The sequence below is a fragment of the Xiphias gladius genome, chromosome 7 (assembly GCF_016859285.1).
Source record: "Xiphias gladius isolate SHS-SW01 ecotype Sanya breed wild chromosome 7, ASM1685928v1, whole genome shotgun sequence".
Lineage (NCBI taxonomy): Eukaryota > Metazoa > Chordata > Actinopteri > Istiophoriformes > Xiphiidae > Xiphias > Xiphias gladius.
The window spans coordinates 16,258,882-16,283,238 of NC_053406.1; the positions used below are offsets into that span (position 1 = coordinate 16,258,882).

A 24,357-nucleotide genomic window follows, 5' to 3' on the forward strand; every position below is an offset into this window, starting at 1 on the left:
CAAAACACAGGTACAAAAAGAAAAAGAACATTAGACGGGGTGAATAAGGAGGTAAAATGAGGTAAGGAAATAACGACAGAGGGGAAAAAGAAAGCCAGTGAGGCCTGTCCAACAAAAGAGCAAATACATCAAAGATGGATCATGGTTGAATGGAGACAGACCCCTGGTTTCCAGGCCAAACTATTAGTTCTTTTTCCACTAGAAGGAGGAGGGGAGTTGGGCCAGCTGGAGATAGGCCAGCTCAATAGGATTTTGGCAAGCACGATTGCCAGGTACAGAGCCAAGCTGGGCTTTAGAAAGGTGTTGGAAGTGTGAAGTCCAGATACTGTTGTGTCTTAAGTTGGATTTTGATTTCTGGCCTGAGACACTGGGGTTAATACTCAGATCAGGAGACTATAGACAAGAGTGGTAGGATGGCCAGGAGCTGAAGCCAGGGGACAGTGTGCTCCTCCACAGAGAAGTGAATGGAAAAAAGTGTCAATGGAACACAAGGAGGGAGCCTGTGAATAAACAGAGCTGGTGACTCACCCTTTCTGGGATGGGAGTGATGACCATGGGCGGGGGTGAGGGGTACCAAACTGCCTCCACTACCCCTCTAAACACACCAATGTAGGCATTCATGCATGCACACACAGTCCAACTCATGTTGCACTCAGCTGACCAGACCAGGACAAGTTGTCTATTGTCCAAATTTCCCACCTAAAGCTGTAGCTCCTAGCAGGGCAGGAGTTTTGTGTTTAGGGGATTTTGAGGATTGCTAAATGTGTGTGTGTGTGTGTGTGTGTGTGTGTGTGTGTGTGTGTGTCTGAGTGTGTGACTGGTCTAACAAGGCTTGAAAAAGATCAAGTTCTGAGTGTCTTTTTGTTTGTGGGAATGAAAGTACTTTTTCAGTTTTTTTCTCTACCCTGATCTTCAAAAAAGTGAACAGTAAAAGTCAGGGATGGACTAAGAATAAAAAACGGCTCTGGGCACAACCAACTATTCCCACTGGGCCACACTCAACAAAAACACCTCTGAACTCTATATTGCAAGGTATTGCATTAATTTTGAACCAAGCCATGACAGACACAAGGCACCTAAAACTCATACTATAATTAACTATTAATTAAGCATGAAATTCATGCTGTGGATTTGACCCATCATTACCATTAAGGAGCAGTGGGCAGCTATATTGGACAGAGTCTCAGTCAAAAGATTCCCAGGAGTATTCCAGTACCGATCTTTCATGTCTCTTGGGATGGGAGGAAACTGGAGCACCCAGAGGAAACCCAAGGAGAACATGGAAACTCTGTGCAGAAAGACTCTGTTGTGCAGTTATAATACAATAGACCTCACCCGATCTATAATAGAGAAGCCAGGGAGATGCAAATACGGCAAATAATAACTTGAAACTATCAAGCTTAATGTTATTGGTTAAATTTTATGTACTTAAATGTCCTTTAATTTTTTTAAAGTATTTTTCAAGTCGGAAAAATCGTCTTATTCCATATACATACATATAAATATATATATATATACACATATTCACCACTGCATATACATATATACAGTGGTGAATGGGAAAAAGGTCTCAGACTTTTAGACCCCACTTTATCATTATGCTCCAGCTCTTGATTAAAGCTACGCAATGTTTACTCTGAACAACTCATAACACTTGCTTCTTGTTCAGAAGCATGTGTTCAAATTTTCCCCCAGAATTCAACCTTGCATATTTGGAATCTTTGAAAAACTTTTGGATCCTCTCTAGAATTTAAAGTAAGGTTCTGCGGTTCTGGACAATGTCTTGAACAGTGTACTGAATGTCCTGACGCTAGGACAGTGGGACTTAAGATGTAAACAGTGAGGTAGGATTAAAACAAAAAGAAAGGTAATTTCTTTTCTTTTGCTGACAATGTTTTCTAAATTAGATGCTGTACAGCAGGAACCACAAACTGGTACCCAATGTATATTTAAAATTCTGCTGTGGAATCAACATTCCTTTCTCTGTCTAAAAATACAGAAAAATGCTAAGTCTTGATGGGTGTTACCATGTTGGAAGCTCTGTGGGATTGTAGTCATGATACTCAGTTGTAATATAGCCTGGGTTGTTTATTAATAATCCTAAATGTGACTTTACTGCAGTGTCGATGTCATCATTGTTCTTGACTTCCGCCTATCTGCTCCCTGCCTTGCATCTGACTCCTTTTTTATCAGCAGTATATCACCACTAGTGTGCAGTCACCCAAAAATCCATGTACACATACACATAGGTATTGAAGTAAGCCCCAATTTAAATTTAGAAGCACCTTAGCCCTTGCTGGTTAATCATGGTGACATACAAAAGCATTCCAGCAGTAGTGTCTCCTTGCTGCATGTCTGTTTTCCAGGGTATTCTGGTCCCATGTGATTTCAATTTACTACAAAATGTGAAATTATGCACCTTATACAGCAACGAAGCAACTAAAGAGAGTTGTTGTTTTTTTAACAGGAGAATTGATTGTGTCCTCTGAGCTTGGAGGCTTTTACTGTAAAGCAGCTGCAAGAGGTGTTGAGTCACAGAGGTAACTGGCTTGGCTGATGAGGTTCATCTTTATCTGAAGAGTTTTCGGTGCTTTTTTATGGGCAATCAGTTCCCAACAATGTAAAGAAGGAATAGATTTTATTACAGCTCTGGAAAAGCACGGCAAAGGAAAAGGAAGATGTAACGGTCCAGTTGAATATGAAAAAGACAAACATAAGAGTATCAAGACTCTCGACAACAACCTATCCTACGTTAAATTGGAGATAGATAGTTTTGGTTGGTGAGAGAAAACACAAAAAGAGGAACCGTGAAGATGAAGCCACAAGTGAACTGGAAAGACAGGGACATGCAGTTGCTGTTTAGATTTTGATGAAGGTAAGCAACACATCTAACTTGTTCCAACCATATCTGTGTCCATCATATGGAAGCGTGCCACAGTACAGCTAGTGATCACAGCCTCAGTAATGGACGGTGCCTCAAATATGCTGTGGCGATCCAGCATCAAATGCACAGCACTGCTGAATTTGTTTATCTCACTAAATTAAAGCAATTGCATGACAGAGAACCACTCAAAGGAAGGGAGAAAACAAAGAGTGTTGTGCACCGCAACAGATTAGCAAAGTGGATAAGCTGGCTGGAGAGAGCCACCAGTGTTTCCTGGAAGATTTACAGTTGTGGGGAGTTTTACAAAGCGGCTCTGAGCAGGCTGTGGAAATCTGCTAATCTAATCACCTGCCAGCCTCATTGGCAGATAAAACCACATGGCCTGCTCAAACCACCACCTGAATGTAGGGATTCAATTATCTTCAGCATGTGTTTTATATTGTATGTCCATATAGCCTAAAGTCATTATTGTGCATGTTTGGTGGCCCTATATAGCTGAATGAATTAGTGCTGGCAGTTCTCAAATAAAGACTGTATTTCCCATAACGCTCATTGCTTCCTGTTGCAAAGAGGATGTCAGTACTTCTCTTTCCTACCCAACCCTTTTTTTTTTAGTTTTATTTCTCAGTTTAATAAAAAAGATAAAGTAGTGGTCTTTTATTCATTCCACCTACTACCTCCTGAGAAAGTCACATTAAATCTCGGAAGTTTGTTCTAGAAACGAGCGCCCTCCTTGTGTTGTACATTGTGAACCAATGTAAAACACAGTGGAGAGGTTGCAAATCTTCTGAATGGTAGTTTTTTTTTTTTTTTCAATTTTGGTAATTATACTAATATTTCAAAGTCAATTGTGAACATTATTTAATATAGTTAAAATGCTGAATGCCACATTTTAATACTGTAGTATTATTTGATTAGTCAAAAATGTAATGCTGCCGCAGACAAACAGTAAAAACATTGTGAACATAGATTAATTTAAACTCCAAGCTATAGAAGAATTGTCTCTTTGAGAAATGTTTGCACCACTAAATGTAAAAACAGGCCAGGTTCTTGACCTTATTTAGGGCCTTGTCCATCACAAAGATCTAAAGGTTTTACAAACACATATCTCAAAAGTTATCAGTGACAACTAAACAAAAGAGAAACAGAAAGAAATAGAGAGAGAAAGAAATAAATAAAGAAAGAAATCAATGAAGTGCTCAGCAAAGAGACTAAATTTAGCCAAATGTGCTCCTTTGGCATGAAATGCAAAAACCTCTGAAGTTGCATTGAGGAGAAGTGAAAGGGACTTTTCACATCAAAAAAGTTAAAAAGGTCACAGACATTTAGGACTTTTCCTACTGACAAAGAGAAGCATTGAGGATATAATTTATATTTTGGCTTCTGGCTTCACACTTTCAGTCTGTTTAACTGATGGAAAATAGAGTGAAGGTGCTCCTCAACAAGTGGATCTGTTTATTAAATGCATGTTGAGACATGCTTGCTTTTTTTCCCCTCAAAGTACTGCAATTATTGACCTGTATTTCCTCCTTTTAAACTGTTGTTTCATGTATAGCACACGTTTTGCACATGGGTGAACAGCCGGATGAAAGTGACTGTGTCCCTGTCTCAAACACTAAGCCCATCAAACAGCTCTCTGCTAGGCTGCTGTGCTAGATGTGGCATAACAAAGCCTAATTGAACTCAGTGTTCTCTTCCAACTGTGTGAGGGAGAAATGCTAATTGCTATAATTAGAGCAGAGGAAAATGTTTCATTTTGTATATTTCCTCAGAGTCTGTGACAGATCTCTGTTCAAACACTTTGTCCGCTTTCATGTTGAAACCCCTTCATTTACCTATGTGAACATTAGAGTGCAAGAGTTGTGGGAGACTGCGGCACAAAAACAGAGAGTGAAAGAGAGAAAAAGTAAGTGTACAACTTCAACTGCTCATCTGAAAAGCAGCTTAGAAAGAGATATGAAAGCGTGGCACGAGCGCCCCGCACATAAACAGCTTTCCACCTGGAGAAAACATATGCCCAGTTTTACCTGACATGCCACCCTCCCCAGTTCGCACCGACACTCACACATTTCCTACCTTGGTGTCAACAATGGAGCAGGCAATTTGTTTCACATAGGCCAGGTCAGCAGTTTGGGGCATCAGGACAGATTCTCTGGTCAGGCCAATCTGGATGATGAAGGACACCCCTGCTGGAGTGGGAGGCACCGAGGGCATCACGGCTCCACCAGGACCCTGCATCGGTGTCAAGTCCATCACAGGAAAGCCACCTTGAGCGGGCATAGAGGGCATGGATATGGGGGTCTGCTGCATCACAGCTGAGCCTGGTGGTGAGGAGCCCCCAGGAGGGAAGAAGACCTGGGCCATGGCCCCTGAGGGCATACAAGGGCTAGCGTTAGCCATTCAGAGTCCTGTCTGCTGGCTGCCTGAGGCTCTCAACATACACGCTCACCAACACACGCCCAGGTGCAGTCTAGAGTTCTCAGAAAACCCGCACTCATTCAAACTGTCTCAGTTGAAGGGAGAGTGGTGTACACACTGAAACATGGACACACACACGGACACTGAGCACGGAGTCCCGGTTCCTCTGTTTCTTGTGTCCACCCCCTCCCAGTGGATCAAGGAAGAAATCCTTATCCAGGAAGCGGCCGTTTTTCCTCCTGTCTGCCACTTCTGTCACGCTCTCTCGTCGTCACTTCTTTTATTGTCCAGGCATGGCAAGCATGAGCAATGTGTGTGAAAGAAAGATACACTGAGGGAGAAACACACCCTCCCTCCTGCTGCTTCACCTCCCTTGCCCAAAGTAGTTGTTCTGCATAGGAGAAAGTCCAAAGCTGATTGTGAAACTCCCAACTGTGGGAGAGAAAAGACAAAAACAATGCCAAACTTTGTTGTGCTCTTCCCCCGGCTAAGTTACAAAATGGCCTCCTTAAACAGGAAACTGTGAGAAAGAAGGAGAGCAAGAGACTGCACTCCTTTTACGAGTCGTTTCAGTTTCAGCCCCAGTTGAGTGTTTTTTTGTGAAAAAGCAGAGAGAGAGAGATCTGTCTGAGGGCACCTCCCTCTCCCCCTCCCTCCTGCCCTCTCATCTATGTTCTTGCCACAGCCAAGGAGGAAGTGAAATGACTGACACAGCGTGAAACCAATAGACACTCAGAAAGTCCCGCCCTATGACTCCCTACTCCCAGGCTTCCCCCTCCTCCCTTTCCTCTTTCTCACTCCCTTCCTTGGTTTGGAGTTATCGGTCTTGTTTGCTCCCTCCCTAAGATGAGGCCAGCAAAGATCCTCTTACATTGCCTGAAGGGGCAACTCCTCGTTCCAAAACCCTTCCATCTCTTCCTCATCTTCCCTCTCGCTGCTTTAGCCTCTTTCTTTCCCCCCATGAAACTGCTTTCCTGCCTTATTTTTAAGCTGTAACACTTTTTCTCTGTGCATTTATGGTAGACACAACTCTCCCGTACTGCATAATAGGAACACACTTATTGCAAAGTTGTTTTCATGCAACGCTGACAGAAGGTTTCAGTAAAATGGGGAACTTTTATGGCAAGATACTTGTACTTCGCAGAACAGTATGCTTAGAAATCAGACTTGGTTACCAAAATCTTTAGCACGACTGTGACTCTGCACCACCACTCTCATCTTTCAGAGGAAGCATGCAAATGAAAAGAGTGACTTTCTACCTTCGGTAATGAAAACCACCCTAGATGGTAATATTGCAACTCACTAACCACATTAAGTTCATCCTCTTCGACTTATCCTCCTCCCAGGACTATTATACTGTGATTATCTCTGTGAAGCAGTCTCGCAATTATCAATTCATTAAAACCAAGTAACCACAGGCAACTGCACTCAGCCGGAATAGTGATGTGACAAGAGACTTGAATAACTCAGCAGCTGCAATCAGTGTTTGCTGGGATTCTACTTTCCACCACAAGAGGGCAATGTTTGATACAGTTGGATGCAGTAGAGATGTGGCCATAGGGCTGCTTTGTTGCCAGTTTACCTGAAGATTTTATCACATATTACTACTTGGTGTGTAACCACAGGAAAAAGGACCTTAACAATCAGGTGTAGTTTCATGACATAAAGCTATGTTCCATTAAGGGGGGAACAAAATATAAAGATTTAGAGCCAAGGTATAACACTTGCCAAATATGTATCACGTACTTTTTTTAATGTATGTAAGGCTGAATTATAACTTACTCTTTTGAGTGCAGTCGGCCTCAGGGGAGCACGGCTGAAGCTGGTAGGTTGGCTAAGCTAATCCTTGGCATAGCACCTGAGCTGTGATGGGGCAACTGAAAGATGGGCTCTCTCTAAAAACTAAACCACTGTTGAAGAATTTCTCATTTTCTGGTTCCAGTTACTCGGTGAGATTTTGGAGGGCTGAATTTAGAGGAGCACTCCATCATTTTTTTCATATTAGTTTAGTCGTCATAGGGAGCGCAACCCTGCCTTTGAAAACAGCTGGCTGGGTTATGCAAGTTAGATCCCAATGTTTCATGTGGCTGACACAGGGCCTGAAGCCATTGGCCAGACAAAAAGTTAAAGAAGGGGTTCTCTGTATCTAAGTGAGATGGTTAAAAATCGTCTTATTTACTAGTTTCAGTTACTATATGTCATTTTGGACAGCTGCATGTATCAGTAGTATTCCATTAGGGTGCTTCTACTGTGTATTTTCATACATGTAAGGGACGATACTTCCACGCTTGCGGTTGTTTTTTGCAAGTTTGTTAAACCTAGGAGGCAAGAAAGACAACACAAACCAGAACTCTGAATTCACTGTACAAAAATCTTAATTTTGTGTTTTTTCTTCCTTAATGACATACAACAGGGGACCCGTAAACAAAAAGAGAAAGTCATTTGATACAAGCTAGAATGCAGTTCAAAAATATATAATAAAACAAAATTAATAAAAAGCAGGTCTCTTATCCCTTGTAGTTAGAGGAAATAGTTTGAATACAGCTTAATATGATGTACAAAATATCACACAGTGATAATTTGCTAATAAAAAAATAAAAACACAAAAGAAATGAGAGTCCTTTACCTTGGCCTCTGACTGGTAACAGAATTTTTTTTTTTAACTTATTTTCTTCATTTTTCATGTTTTTTAATCATTTTACTTTTTTACAAGTTATACATTGCCATTATCAATCACAAGCAAGTTCTATGCCTAGCAAGGAAGAATGATTCACTTATGATACTACAGTATTCTTACATCTTAATAATCATATTCATAATCAAAGAAAAGAAATTCAAGAAAGAAAAGGAAATGATGGACATTTACAGCACATAATGGCATCTCTAGTCATCATTTACAACCTCTGTTTCGATTTCTTTTTCTTTTCTGATGCGTCATACTGATTCATCTTCATTCTCAGAGAGGGGACACAGTAGCTCAGAGTGAAAAGAAACCATCAGTGACTCTCACTATCAAAAAAAAACTGTGAGCCACAGCAGGTTCCACCCTTGTAGTATTTACTCCGGATCGTATTAGAAGTACCCGAAAAACATTATCTCTGCACCCTGTCTGTCTATAACCACTCCTAAGCAACCGCATCCACTATTAGATGTAGTGCAACGTGGAGCCAAATAGTAATTAAATGTGATAACAGGACGTTTTGCCCAGAAGCAGTGCAAGAATGTAGTTGCACCTGGTTGTTCTCTTTGACAAATTCATTTCAAAAAGATGATGTACAGTGGAATAACATCTTGTCTAATTCCAGACAAAGTCCACCACCCTGTTTGAGAAAAAACACATCTGAACTATAAAGTCTGGTGTCCCCAGTGATTAGGAGAGGAGTATTGACCTCTAGGCTACTTTGAAAATTTAGATCTGATGTCTGACCCCTAGAGTGACCCTGTAATCTTAAGGAGGAGGAGGGTAAAAACAAATTTTATCAGTCTTCTTGAGGTAATAGGATAACATTACCAGTAAAGTAATTTGAAGTCAGGTCAGCTGTTAGGGGGCAACTCAGCAAGACAGATTAGGTGCTGAAATCATGTTACTTACAGCCACACATCTTCAATCAATACTTTCTTTTTATTTTTCTCACAGAAGTGTTTGAATTTAGAATGGACTTTCTCCTTTTTTTCCCCCCCTGGACCTACTTCTCCCAGCATGCCTCTTCAGAAAGAGCAGAACAGCTTCACATCATTAGCTCTCTGGGTAATGTGCTACTGTGCAACGGATGCCCGTCAAACAATAAGAGAACCTCAACGCACAACTGAAGGTGAATCTTTTTCGACAGCCTGAATAAATACACACCTACAAACTCGCACCAACTTCAAGATGAAATTTAAAAAAAATGATCTGAACAGCTCTCATCTGAGGAAACCATTTCAGTCCGTGTCCGTGTGTCCTCAGAGTAATATAATTATCATCAGCTCTGTACACTCCTCACGCCTGAACCGATCAATGCCGACATTATTCACATCCCTCTAATGAGAAAAATCAACAGTGACGTTAATTCTGAAATGTGACCGTGACTAATGAAATGATTCAACAATGAAATGTCATTGGAAAAGTTGATTCACTCGATGTACATCTATAGTAGCCCGATGAGTGAGAACCACATACTCTCTCTTTTTCACACGTACACACACAAAAACAGGTCCCTGATTCTGACTCAAGACTGACGAGGTCTTTCATAGCACCGTGATTTAACTAGTGCGCGCGTACACACACACACACACACACACACACAAACACACACACTCTTCTGTATAGTAAAAAGCACCAAATGACACAATCTGCGTCATTTGTTGAGAGTATGCAAACTGGCCTCACACTCACACTGTAATCTATAGACATTAACTGTGCTCTCATGATATCTATCTTTAGCTGGTTAATATGGTGTGACAGCATCAGTCTGCAGAGTCGAGTCTGTAGAAATGGACCATGATTGTGTAAATATGTTCATTTATCTTGTACAGCAGAGTGACTTTTAATCTCACACACATACATAAGTAGAGGCAGAATCATGGGACGCTATAATACTCAGACATACAATGAGACTTGGTGTCTTGGTGATAAAAGTTGAAATTAAAGCTATGTTCAAAAGTGGTTAGCGACTGTCTAGTGCCTCCTCACATCACACACACAACTAAGTTAAACATTCTCCACCCCCAAATACACCACCACACACACTCTACCCCTGGAGTCTTTGGAATGTAACACATTGATTCCCAATGCAGGGGTTGGTCAGGTGTTTTCTTCCAACATTGGGAACAGTTACTGTTTTAAAATCATGCCTACATATGTATGTTACAAAACAAGCAATTTAGCAACTATCAAAAAAAAAAATCTCAAATGAAATGCAACGGTGCATTTGTGCACTGTGTGTGCTGTGCAGTTTGAGTGTTTCCTCTGTGGTTCTCGGTGAAATGTGAGTAGCGTGTCAGCAGCCACAGAAACACACACACACACACACACACACACACACACACACACACACACACACACACACACACACACACACACACACACACACACACGGTGCGTTTTAATAACTGCTGGCAGACTGAAAAAAAAAAAAAAAAAAGTAAAACAGAATATTGTAGTGTAGTGTAGAAAACTGTTACTCCAGATATGATTATTTGAAAACGGAGCCGTTAAAGTTATAAAAAAGCAGTGTGATTAGTATTACAAGAAGTCACTGAGGCATCAGAGAACAGTGAGGAATCAAGGGGGAGGTGACGTCCTGTGGCGATGACCCAGCCAGTGGGGTGCAGGACAAGTGTGTGTGTGTGTGTGTGTGTTTGTATATACGTGTGTGTGTGTGTGTGTGTGTGTGTGTGTGTGTGTGTGTGTGTGTGTGTGTGTGTGTGTGTGTGTTTGTAAGCAAATGAAATTTGTCCACTGTAGTCTTCAGTCTCTTTTGGCCCAGTTGTGGTTGTAGGACTCTAAAAGGCAGAAAAAAACAAAAACAAAGTTAGACCAACAGAAATTCAAAACTGCAGAGGGCACTAACATAAAGACAAAATGTATTAGGTCCCATGTAATAAAAAACATCCCTGATTTGGTCATTTAGTTTAGAGATAAAACAGATCACATTAAAAAAATAAAAAAATAAATAAAAATGATGGCTTTCTGTCAAAAATATGAAAGAAATAACCTCGGAAACACAAAACACATTATATGGATTTGTTTTTAAACAGGCTAAGGAGGACTAACCATATATAATAAATTGAAATTTATGGGTAAAATTCATGGAGTGACCGTTTGTTAAATATAGTTATAGATTAAATATAGTATTTTTTTTAATGATAGTGGGATAAAGCTTATCATATTTGAGAGTATGTGTTGAGAGTGAAGAGTTCTACAACCTAATCTCTTAATCTTGATGGATTTGTATCAGAGCTCACACTGGTCTGCGTCTCACTGTGTGCGCGTTCTCAAAATTAAACTCCACACTCCAGCCTTCTCACCAGAATGACGATTTTGTCAGACAAAGATCTTGGCAAGTGCGTCGGCGCCAGCGCTGGCGATGAAGGGCTGGGAAGAGTGGAAGGCCACGTCATGAATGGCCTCGTCGTGCTTCTTCCTGTGGGCTGTGATCTCCTGCACGCACGTTCTGTTGTCCAGCATCCACAGGCGCACCGAGCAGTCGTGGCCTGCAGGGGGCAATTTTAGCCAAGACTGTAAACTGTACAGAGGATTTCTGATTGTTTCAGTCTAAACTTGACCCTCCCTTTTCTGAGTTTGATGCTGAAAGAGCAATTTTTTTTTTTTAACATTTTTTTATTGCATAAATAACCTTGTACTGTCTTCATCTCATGAAAAGGAAGCCCGATTCGAAGATGTTCAGCTAAATAAGGACAAAGTAACGCTGAGTGGTACTCACTGCCAGAGATGAGGTAAGTGCCTTTAGGGTCTGTAGTAAGACAGGTGACCGCATCCAGGTGAGCCACCATTGAGTGGATAACTTTGCCTGTACGAACACACAAAGCGAGCTTACTTACATGCATTCACATCCCAGAAAAAAAGTAGGTCTACAGAGGTAACTAACAGATGACCAGTAGAAAAAAAAAAAGCATCTCCTGCAGATACCTGTCTTATTGTCCAGGAAGCGGATGGTGCGGTTCTCGTGTGCAGTGATGGAGACGGGCTCAGATGGGTGACTGACCACTCGGTTGATCAGCTCACTACCTGCAAAAGAACACAAACAACTCTATTAAAATTTAAATCTAATCTGTTTTTTTTTTTATAAATTAATTTTTTTTTTTAATTAATTATCATTTTTAACTTGTCTCTGAATGGGTGATTAATTGGGTATTGTGCTCCATCAACATACCATCCTTGATCTGTGTCTCTAGCGCAGTGATGCTCTGCTCTGTGTTTAGGTCATAGAGCAGTGTCTCACCACCGTCAAATGACACCACCACCTGGTTGGGGTCAGTAGCCACAAAAGCCACTGAGGTGGGTGTTCCGTGCTCTGAGAAAAGACAGGAGATGAAAAAGTTGTGGAGCATGGACTCAATACAAAAGCTCAACAGCGAATCTGCGCATTCAGCACAGATGTCTACCTCTCTCCTTATTGAAGACAGACAGGCAAGGAGACGAGTTCTGAGGGTCCCAGATGCGAATGGTGCCATCGGCTGAGCATGATGCAAGACGATGGTGAACTGCTGAGTAAGTCAGACCCCAGACACTGTCCTCGTGGCCTGCTAGCACACTGCTCTCGATGCCAGGATCTGGATGGACAAAAACACATATATTTAAAAAAACCTGACGACTAGACTTCTATACAGGGGTATTAGTATTACTTGGTGACTGCTAAATACTCAGTTGGGAATGACTGACCATAATTATCATAAGGATCCACATTGAGGTCTGGCATCTTCCAACACCTAATGGTTCCATCTAGACCTCCGCTGTAGCAGGATTCTCCATCCTCACCCATGGTCAGTGAAAGAACAGCTCCACTAGACAACAACAGGAAGACATCAGTGATTACACTGCATCTTTGTCTGTCAGGGACAGGTTTGTGCACGGGGTGTGAATTTGTATTTGTGTCAGACTCAACTCACCTGTGCGCTCTAAATGTATAGATGGGCTCAACATCCAGAGCTGCGTTCCTGTGGAGGGACACGGTCTTTTTAATTTGCTGCTTAGTTTTATTTCTCAGCTGTGTTTGATTTTACATGTGTGCTTTATCTGTCCTACTTCTGCTTGGAAAGCCTTTGAACTGACATGTTATATGTATAAGAGGTGCTTTATAAATTAATTCCTTGTTCTCAATTTTTTCTCCACTTCAACTCCCTGTGGATCTCAGGGTTCTTACTTTTTAGAGTGCATGGCCTTGTTGAGGTTCCACAGTTTTAGTGTTCCATCCTCAGAGGCTGAGAGCAGCACTGCTTGGCTGGGGTGAAAGGTCAAAGCGCGGATGGCATCAAAGTGGCTGCGTAGTGTGAAACGAGGGTTCCATGTCTTCTTAAACTCCTCTCTGTTATCCTGCATCTGATACATTTGAAAAGAGTGAACATTCACATATTTTGAGTGTGCAGATGTGGACTGGCCTACATCCTGTTTGTTGACGAAAATAAATGTGTAATTACATCCATGGAGAGATCATTGTCATTGGCAACAGTGAGATCAGCCAGTTCACCAAGGTTCATGTCCCCTCCTCCAACAGCATCCATGATGAAGACATCAGAGGAGAAACCCAGGGCGCCACCTGCAGGTTGGAGGTGGAAAAACACAAGTTACTGCCGCATCTTGACAAAACGTCATGGCCCTATAAATACAGACTGAGATAACTGTAGAATATAGCAATGAATCTTAGATCTCCTTGGAAAGAGTCCATTCATCCTGTTGCCTTACTCCCGCACTGTGCACCAGTGGGAATATTTATAGGTGTAGGAGCAACTTTGTAAGAGTACTCCTACGCTGAGACAAGACAGCATCTAAATTTAAGATTGAACGTCTAAGGTAAAATCATGGGTTTGGGATACAGGAGTGTCTGAGGAAGAACACTTTTTCTATGGGGCATATTTGATGGGGAAGCCTTACCTTCACCGGAGCGAGCCTGTCCCGATACAGTAGGGGGCGGGGTAGGTTTAGGGGGGAAGTCCGACATCATGCCTTGTAACTTGTTCCTGCGGTTCTCTGAACCCGGCAAGAGGAGAGAGACACAAAACATCCAGTCATGCAGAGAGACGGAGGAAGGGCGAAGAGGCCAGCAGACGGACAAATGAGAGACAGACGAATGTAGACGGAGGCAAAAAGATAGACTTCATTCTTTAAATGCATAACATATACTCATACAATTTTACAAATTCTTTTTGTGAGAGGATGAAATCAATTAAAGCACAGGACTACAGTGTAAATATGACTCAAAGAATGAAATGTGGACATATAAAAAGAGAAGGCAGCATGCGTGGTAACCTTTGAAATGACCGCGGCCCACAGAAAATACATCTACAGACAGAGATGACAGCTACACAGCTCTGAAGAGTCACAGACTGACAGCTCGTGAAACAGGACAGAGAGACGGGTGGTTGGGAAAAGAGGCTGGTTTTATTGACAAGAAGAGATGCCAACACACATGAGAAGTAAAAGATAAAAGGGTGACCAAGGGGTAAAAGGGGGGGGCAAAAAAGCCAAATACACTGGTGGCAGTGATTCTGGCAGTGCTGATGCTGATGTTGTTGCTATGGCAACAGCGTACCTAGCTCCCGTCCGTCCCCCGAGATCCGGGCCTCTCCCGCCCCCTCCCCATCCTCCCCCGAGCCCAGGAAGTCAAATTCTCCGAGGGCATCTTCTGAGTCATCTTCATCTTCCTCATCCTCTGGGTCCAGGTCTGTAGTCATGGGCTCCGAACCCATCTGGACATGAGAACAGTGCAGAGAACACGGTTAAGTATACGATAAGTCATGAAAGTACTGTAGTTTGATGTTTATTGTTTGTCATTCTTTTAGTCTCGGTTCCACCTGATTTCATTCATAATCACTGATCATACCTTTACACGTGACTTTTTGTTCTTGCATGGTCCATCGATGCAGTCAGTGGCCATGCCTTGGAAGTCATCTTCCTCGTCACTGTCGTCTTCATCATCCTCCTCACAGCCATGCAGGAAGGGGATCTTATCCAGCACCGAGCTTCCCAGACGTTCCTTAGAGCTTTCCTTGCCCGCATTCCTACAAAGAGACGCACCCTTTATAGTCTGTCCCCTCCATATTAAATTGAAAGAATAAAAACATTATTTAGGACAAGACCTTAAAGTGGGATGAGCTCAGTTACACTGGTTTTGTGAGTGCAACAACTATGAGTTTTATGGACGCAGGTATCACTTTTTTTTAAACTTTCCTACCTGGAGCAAACATTAAAATTTTGGTAAAACTATCCTTGGTTAAAATATTTCTACTCAGATTTCATCTTTACGTGGCAAAATATGTACACGATGACAGGTACATATATTATCTGTGCAATGACAGGTACACAATCCTATTATATTTCTGCTATTTTAGTCAAATGCACATTTTTTTGTTAGATCTATTTCTAATTTCTAGTGTAGCAATTTTTATAGCAGTGTACCATTCACCAATACATTATTACAAAGACTGTCAGATTTGTCAAGAGAGTATGTGCGCTTCCACAATCTCACCTCTTGATTTGTTCCTCTATCTGTCTGACCAACAACGACTCGCCACCTGCCCGGGGCTCAGGCTCAAGGCAGGTTTCACTGGTTGGGGGTCCGTTAGCCTCGGGGCTGCTTCGCCCGAGCAGGGACCGCACACGCTTAGACCGCATGTCCAGGATGGTGTCTGAATAACCCACTTCCTCCAGATATCTACAGTCACAAGAAAAAGAACACATAAATATTCACCCATACCCATATTAATCAAACCCTATAGTCTAGATCACAAGTTTAGCACCGATAATGAAGTACCGATGGAACACATTAGTATGGTACTGAGATAAAAGGAGCACATGACGGAGAGGTCTTACTTGCGTAGTAACTGTCGTCCCTCCTTCCAGGACATCTGATTAGCTGGCTCAGAGTCTGACTCAGCTGGCCCATTGGGAACTACAGAAAATAGATTGGTCAATAGTGATGCAACAGGGCATGAGCAGAAAACTAGAAAAAAGAAGAAACTTTCAACAGAGAGAGACGCAACCGCAGTAGATAATACAACATTTCCAAATCACAGTATATGAGTGTTTGGTTAAAACATACGTTGGTCTGCCTCCGTTTCTGGTTTCTTGTCTCCGGGACTCTGGTCGTTTCCTGTCTTCAGCTTCTGGTGCTTCGCCCTGCAAAAAGCCCCACGAAAGACCACGCGGGGGCATTATTATAAGCAAATACAAGAAAGGAATCTTTCTCTATCAAATCACTGCGCAAAGCACGTAAACCATTAGGATAGCTGGTTGAATGGATAACAGATGTAAGGAGATAGGAACAGAAAGAGGACGTTTCCGGACATTTGTCGTACCTCTCTTGTTTGAGGGCATATTCCAGCATTTTGATCCGCCTCACCAGGTCCTGTTTCATATTCTCCTGCCCTTTCCTCTCACCCTGTAGGAACGCCACCTGAGCCTGAAACAAAGATACACAGGATGGTGAGGAAGACACAAAATACCTTCAAAAAAGGCACACGTGCCACAACCACAGGCATAAGCATGTACTAAATAAATGCCAAATCAATTTAGATTGACACTATGACTCTGCCTTAACTGAAGTACCTGGATAAGAAAGCCTGTGCTTGCTCAATAAAGGGGTCAAGACTAAAGCATTTGATATCAACAGAGATCACAAGGAGAGACCGCAAACGTGAAGGGAAAAAGTTTGATGTGACGAGCATAGCAAACATGACTTCTGAGAACACAGAGGAGTAAGTAGAGGGTTGTGGAACAGGGCTCTTATTTTTAACTTCTCCTAACCAAGGCCTCATTGCGCATCTGCAGAAGAGGAAAAACAAGACTCAGACCAGCCAAATTCAAATACCCTCTTTTAAGACACATCCTTCCTTTGTGTGCTTCCGCACTCATTTTACGTCTGTTTCCTTTTTCCTTCCCCACTAAGCTGATAAAATTCTTACCTTGAGGAAAGAGATGTTCATTGCCCATTCTTGCCATCTGTCATACCATTAAGAGGTTTTGGGAGAAGAAAAAAAATTGATAAGGAGAGAATGCACAGTGACGACACTGTCAAGACCGTCCTCAGACAGGTTTTCCCTTTGGGTAAACCATCATTTGCCAAGACTTGACAAAACTGTGAAAGGGCTGTCGGACTGAATTAGAAAGAATTTAACACAGGTGTCAAGCATGCTGTGTTTTTCGCCAGGTGATGCTTTACAGTGGGGAGTTTTTGAGCAAACCTTTGATTCAAATCAGGCAGCAAACGCCCTGCCCAGTATTGTTTGAAGGTCAAAAATGCCATAAGTGGAAAAAATAAAACATCCCGGTTTTAAGTAGGTTAAAAAGGCCTAACCCCGTTTCTTCTCTCAGGATTTGGATGCAAGTGATAGTAGGCACAACAGTTTTGGATTTTCACTGTCTCTCTTTCTCTCTCTGTGCCAAGAGGTGCTGGAGCATTAATATTGCTTGTTTTACAGGCCATTTCTCCTCTGCACGCCCCTGTCCGAGTCCACGAGTTTGCTCCCACACGCATACGCAGTTCTCTAAAACCAGAACAGTTTATAACCACTATCTCATGGGGCAGGCACTCAGTCTACTTGAGAGGGTGTTCAATCACCCAGGAAAGCACACACATATACACAGACACACACATACATACACATACAGTCATGTAACCAACACGGAGGGCTAGTGGAACACAGGGTAATCTGCCAAGCAAACCTTGCTACTGCTGCTGCTGCTGCTGCTGCTGCTGAGTAATCCTGATGAGTGATCCTGTGATTTTATATGCGTATCAGAGAACTGTGTAGATAATTGTCAAAGCTGGCATGTCAACACTACAGGCATGATCTAAGAAGGTTGTGAAATACAGATAACATAATTACCTAAGAGGTGCAGTTCAGTTCCTGCAAATTATCTGAGGTCATTAAAATAAGTAAAATAACTAATTAATTAACTGTTGCCATGTGTATGGAGCACTGACAGCATAGGTTGAACAGGAATGTATTCCTTTAACAAGCCAGGAAGACAAAACAAAAAATCTGCTTGGCCTTATATATAAACTGCTATGTAATAATATACCATTTGCTGTGGTTATGTGGTTGACAAAAGCAGCTAGCACAGAGTTAGCTGCAACACCAGCTATTTAGCTGAGTATTTCCAGCTGCACACAAGTAGTAATTGTGTAGTTGTGTTTTGTAATGGTAGCTGAAATACTGTGTTTGTATATTTCACAGAAGCAGAAACACTTGTTGCAGTCTGACGTAAACAGACATAAGCGTATTGTTAAAATACAAGCAGAGCTCGGCTGTTGCACTAGCTGTGTAGTAGCATACTATGGGAGGTTCAGATATCAGAAAACAGCACGTAAATTATATGCTGCATACTACAAATGGTTGAAAACAGATGGAACCCTGCTACAAAAAAAGGCAAAAAAATCCAAGCTCACATTAAAATTACATTTTTCAAGGTGAAAAGAAAAAATGTGCTTCAATCTATAAGCGTAAGATTCAAGCCTCACCTAGAATCCACAACAATGAAAGTGACATTTCCTTTGCAATTTGCAGTTCAACTGCTCTGCTGATAGGTCTGCTGTGAAAATTTGTCAAATTCAAGACAGGGGCAGATAAACGCATCTTTAACACAGAGTCATCTGTGTCCAAATCAGTAGCTTTTCTGTGAGTGAAAACACCATCCACAGCTCAGGCTTGATGCACTGCCCCGCTTAAAAACCTACTGAAAGACTATGACCAAAAATTATAGTCTGACAACTACCTGCAGATAAGTAGCTGCTGAGCTTTTCACTTTGTAAATGGTTCTTATGTAGCCCTAATTTGTCTTGAAGTGAACAGTGATGAAGTTGCTTAACCAAAAAAAAAAAAAAAAAAAAAAACAACTCAGTCTTGAACTAAATCTTTGAATAGGCCGAGTTCTTTGTAATTTCCACCTCTATGTGGAATGTGTCTACCTCACCCTTAAGGGGCAGGGCATGCTGGTCTACTCCTACATGCACACAGACGAGCTACAACCTGCCCACAGACAGAGATAACCATCACACCCCCGTGCGTCAGTCAGTGTCATGCTATGTTCCTAGAAGGACAGGCTCCCGCTAGTGGCCAAAACTTCAAATCCCTGACAAAGCTTTGTCGACCAAGATACAGAGGAGGCTGTGTGTGTACACAATCATACACCCAATAATCACCTTGACCATGACAATACACACTATTAGAACTGCTTTTTCCTGATACATAAAAGTAACCAAAACAAAGGGATTAGTACGTCAAAGGGTTTATTGTTTTATGTCATTCTTTATCTATTACAACCAACTCATTCTTAGGCTCCAACCTTGTTTTAATTGCTCTTCCTTTCTACAGTAGTTCTCGGTGAAAGTGGCAGGGTAACAGGGTTCAGTGGATAAAATATTATGTTAAGAGAGGATTAATTTACCACAGCACACACTGGCTGTCTTAGGGACAAAAACAAATGCAGCTTTCAGTTATTAGATTGTACGTAAACTACCGGCTGTCTGATCAGACTAAGGCGATTAATTGAGGAGATGTCACTTTTGTACTATTCTCAGCTCTCACTGGTCTTGTTATTCTGCCGTTTGCCTGGTTCAAAGTGGGACATGCTTTTTTTCACTGTATGTTTGACCTAGGTCAACAGAAGAGAGGAAAGGCAATTCGCCAGCTATTAAAGGTGTCCTTATCAAGAGATTGACACTTAAAAATAAAAGAGCCAAAATGGATCAGACAATCAAGACAGTTGTGGAGCAGCAGGTCAAAAAACATTTTAACAGTTATACTCAAGTAAAATATGATTCCATCTATAAAACCAACCAATGTCGGCGAGTTACAAAATAATTAGTAAATCTTTTGGGTGTCATTTGATTTTCCCCAGCTCACTCTGACAGTACGGTTATTTGCTTGTATTATGCTGGTAAACTAACAAAGCCTAAAGTACAAAGGAACCTTGTTGCGAGCAAACCTGCCGTGCCATCTGATCTCTCTTTCCTGTGGGTGGGTTTTCCTGCACGGGGCCTACTGCCGCTGACCTTTCCAGAGTTTATTGTAGCGTGGAGAGCTGACACATTTAGCCTATTCTGGCAGTCCCTCTCTACTAGCTAAAGAACCGGGTCAAGGGCAGCTTTCCTCCTCCACTGGCCACCCTCCATCTTCTCATCCCGTCATCCCCATGAGAGAATCCATGAGCCAACAAGTAGAGCAACGAACTTTTCTAGGACAGTGTGCTTTGATGGAGTGTGTTAGAGTGCATAGAGTGTGTGAGTATGTGTGTAGTATTTAGCTTGAGAATGTCATCCCAAAAAGTTGGGCCAGCTGCCTAAGTTTGACTAGGAGTTGTTTGATAATCATCGGGAAGCAAAAATTACTGCATGTCACGAATGTGTCTGTAATCATGAGATTTCCAAGATTTCAGAGGAAAGACCTGGGAAAAAAAACTGAAAAATGCAACAAAAATTCCTTCGCAGACAGAATTGTATACAGAAAAAAGAAAGGTAAAATACTAAAAAATATATAAATACATAACAGAGGTGCTGCAGGAGTGCTCTCTGTGGGCGGGAGGCACACACTGCAATAACATTGGGATGTCATATGTGTGTCATGGCTGAGAGCGCTGAGCTATTAATTAGAGATGTGTACCCAGGGGCCCCCTGGGCCACACACAACAGGATGTGATGTCATCCGGGTCACCAGTAATCTATTCTACACAACTATTGACACTTTTAATAAAATTAAATAGCTGACATGAGAAAAGTGGAAAGAGGAACAGGTAAAGGTCTGCCCTTTTCCTTGTAAAAAAAAGTTTTAGTTACTTGGTTTGATGTCTGCAACACAGTCTGATTGTCTATTAAACTATAATGAAGATCATTATAACAAGCTAATTACTACAGGCTTGTTCAGACAGTGCAGCAATAGTGTCATTTGATAGAAAACATTGGAAAAATCTTTGTAGGTGTCTGAAGGACGAAGGGACAAGGCCACTGCCACCTGTCCCCTGTGCTCTGGTCCCCTGGTCATGCTGGGACGTCCCACCTGGCCCAGAGCAGGGAGGGCCTTAATTCCTGGCCTGTCACTGGAGACACAGCACCACAGGTGGCCTTTCGCACCGTAAACACGCTCACAGATGGCACATGTGTTACAGTCTCACAGCTACAGTCTATGCTACAGACATTTACACTGCCACACAGAGAGTCACATATTCGTAAGATGATAGTGTTAATGTTTGTCAAACTTTGTTGATGGTTTTGCTGTTGCTGACACATTTTGTGTTCAGCTTCCTTACCAGCCATATGAATGCCATGAAAGCACAAAACGTCATGCATTGGCGACACGTGTTACAGACTACTATGGGCACATGCACAGAATGCTGCTAACTGTACAGGACTTTGCCAAAGGGCATGCTAACTGGCATGTTGAGAGACCTGCAGGCATGCTGGCAACAAAAGCCAGAGGCTTTTGGCCTGTGGGTGTTAAAATGTAAGCTAGGTCAATTTTTCAGGCTGGCACTCCAGTGATCCTCTCTTTCTCTCAGCACAGGACGTGGTGCTAATTGTACCCGTGAAACCAGACCGTGTGCAGCAAATGCGCACAAGTAAACAAAGTTCCATAACAAGCACTAATGGCACGTTAGACACGGACATGGCCTGCTTCTGACTTCCATTCCCACTCTTCCCCACATGTGCCTATAAAAGCAGTGAGCACAGCCGCTTTGTTATTGTTCATCCATATTTTATCAAGCTCCTATTTATAACTACATAGGTTTGAGTTGGGGGCAAAGTGAGAAGCAGTGTAACAGAAGAGAGGTAATGATATTTCTTTTTCTGTGGTTTTGTCAAGCCCATGAACTCCAGAAGATAGTTCAACCTAATTACAAGCAATTATTACATGAGGAAGACCGGATAGGATTTAGGAATGAAAAGGTGAACCGTTCTTCATTCCAAACGCAGAGTAAAAACATCCTTGTATGTGTGTATGTTTTCCTAACCTTTCTAAATCCTGGAACAATTTGATGAGTAAGCACAATCTTGCCCAGCAATGCTCTGCCTAACACAGTTTCGTGGATGCATGTAGGACAGTTGCAAAGTACAGCCTCTGTCTCCTGCTGCTGACCTGCGAATAACTGAGGCCCTTACGGGACTCATGCCTTGCTCAAGGGCGTTTGTATAGCATTGACCTCACACATTCACATAGATTTTTCAAGCGATTTCACAGTTTCAAACTGATGACCTTTAAGAATGCATGCCTAGTTCTCTAACCTGCAGGTAGAAAACAGATATATGTGTGTTTGTAAGTGGTAGGTCAATTTTATCGTGATATTTTTTACATTCAGTCAGGCTTTTAAAGTAATACGTGCCAGTGTAGTTATAGATAGGAGGGTACTTGACTGTCTGAATAACCAGTCAAGTACTGAATAACCTCAGTCAAAAAAGTATGAAGAATACAGAAAAATACAACTGCATTTCATATATTTCAGTCATGTTCAAACACCACACCACCGATCAATCCATCTGTGCGACAGCCCCCAGTTCAAAATGTTGATTTCCTTTCAGGCAACCAGATATACAGATGAATTCTTTACTACTGACCACTATCTGTTAAGGTTATACCTCAAGGAACTTTCATCTGAAGGGATTTTGCAGTAAGATGTTATTTAGTGCAAAAACTGCTAGCTGTCAGGTGTGCATGGAGGGAGCGGAAGCCTATGTTCAAAGGTCACCCTGAGCACTTTCTCTCTCTGTGCCAATTGTTTTGTGAATAAAAAAGCAATACCTTCAAACTGGCCCTCACTTTACAGTGGCATTTCCTTCAGTAAGGACACCACTCGGACAACTCTCAGTAACTATCATTCACAAACGCAATGATAACAACAGGGAACCCACAGCTGCGTGACACTGTCACCATCTTTTAACAGCACAGCCACAGATCACTTGATATGTTCCTGTGGTGTATGAAAACCTGACAATTGTCTCGTTACAAAGAATGTTTCCACATGCATGTGAAAATACAGACCATCTTGAAAGGAGTGTGGTCCAAACATATCTTTGATGTGTACCTGCATAAATATCAAGGAGACACAAGAAGGTAACCACACCTAAACTCCAGTAACTGTCTTCTTTTTTTTTTTTTTTAATAATTTTTAAAAAAAAAAAGCTTGTTTGCTTTGTATGCTGACATAAACCTCTATCGTATCCCAATTTCGTGGTATGTATCTCTGTGAGTGGAATGAAAAGGATTATATGGGAATTTGAGGGCCAAAAGACACAGATTAAAGCTTTCTGAAAATAGTTTATTTTGTGTTTAAAGCCTTCTGGTTGCCGTCTGTTTTTTGGTGAGCATCAGCTGGAGGTCATAGAGTCCCCAGATTTTCGTTTACTGTATAGTAGTAATACACCCTGGCCAATACACTATGATAAGGTGCAATGTTAGCCCGTTAGCATTTTGTCATCCTCAAACTGACTGATTGTGGGGCATGTGTGCTGTCACAAAGCAACACTGAAGGAGGTCCTGCAGTATCCGTTCTGGCCTTTGCTCGGCGTTACGTTACAGACGCAGGCTAAATAATAAACAAATTTACCCTGAGTTCGTCTCTTTCAGCTTCCCAGCGGTATTTCTCGGCCTGGAAGCGTCCCCACTCGTACTGGATGAAGTGCAGGATCCCAGGAAGCGTCATACCCGCGTCCCCGTCCTGCGGCTCCCGAGGCTGCGACGATCCGGGCATGGCCCCGGCTGCTGCTGCTGCTGCTGCTGCCGCCGCCGCCGCCGCCGCCGCTGCTGCTGCCATCGCCCCGGTCGCCGCAGCTGATGTCGCCTGGCCCGGTGCTGCTTTGGGCCCGTTTGGGTTGCGCCCCGCTCCGCTGCTGCCGCTGCTGCTGCCGCTGCCGCCTCCGGAGTTCGGGTTTGGTCCTCCGCCGGATCTGTCCGCCTCCATTTTAACCGTTCAACCTTTCGCCAGGATAAGGGCTTGGAAAAGGGCAGAGTGTACGAACAATAATAATAATAAAAACTACCCTGTACCCTTCTTCTAACCCAGCAGCACCTCACTATTAGCCACCCTCCTTTCTTCCTTTTCTCACACGCACGGAGCAAAATTACTATTCAGTTGGTAAAATACTACACTTCCGCTTTCACACCTTCACGATAAAACCCAAGCCAGCTGCATATCTGTAGCATCCTGGCTTGTTTTGTTACCAATGTGCCCTATCTAACATACATTCTTACTTGGCCACATTTGCTAAAGTAACGTCAAAATATGGCAATTAAATGTCTATCACTCAAAACAAGTGCTAAAATTTTGTTTGCGACTCTTATTTTGTATATCACGGATCTGTTTCCTGCTCCTTGTGTTTGCTGGAAATGCCCGGTGCGGGTCACAA

At 42.3% G+C, this 24,357-nt stretch overlaps 2 protein-coding genes across 2 annotated transcripts in view; both read right to left on the reverse strand.

Annotated features, from left to right (window-relative positions):
- Positions 1-5,993, reverse strand: part of prkd2 (protein kinase D2) — a 35,522-nt gene extending 29,529 nt beyond the window's left edge. The window contains exon 1 of the mRNA XM_040130207.1: positions 4,961-5,993. Coding sequence (XP_039986141.1) covers positions 4,961-5,284 — 324 coding nt within the window. The 5' untranslated portion in view covers positions 5,285-5,993. The remainder of the gene's footprint in view (positions 1-4,960) is intronic.
- A 4,418-nt stretch (positions 5,994-10,411) lies between these two features.
- On the reverse strand, positions 10,412-23,912 carry strn4 (striatin, calmodulin binding protein 4). The gene is made up of 18 exons (XM_040130208.1): positions 23,559-23,912; positions 16,319-16,422; positions 16,063-16,139; positions 15,834-15,912; positions 15,490-15,675; positions 14,845-15,022; positions 14,554-14,710; positions 13,896-13,991; positions 13,442-13,560; positions 13,168-13,343; positions 12,914-12,961; positions 12,687-12,808; positions 12,410-12,577; positions 12,178-12,318; positions 11,934-12,032; positions 11,728-11,814; positions 11,312-11,497; positions 10,412-10,786 (listed from the first exon to the last, which is right to left on the reverse strand). Exons 1-17 carry the CDS (start codon positions 23,910-23,912, stop codon positions 11,328-11,330), a joined length of 2,361 nt encoding a protein of 786 aa, XP_039986142.1. The 3' UTR covers positions 10,412-10,786; positions 11,312-11,327.
- Positions 23,913-24,357: the final 445 nt, after the last annotated feature.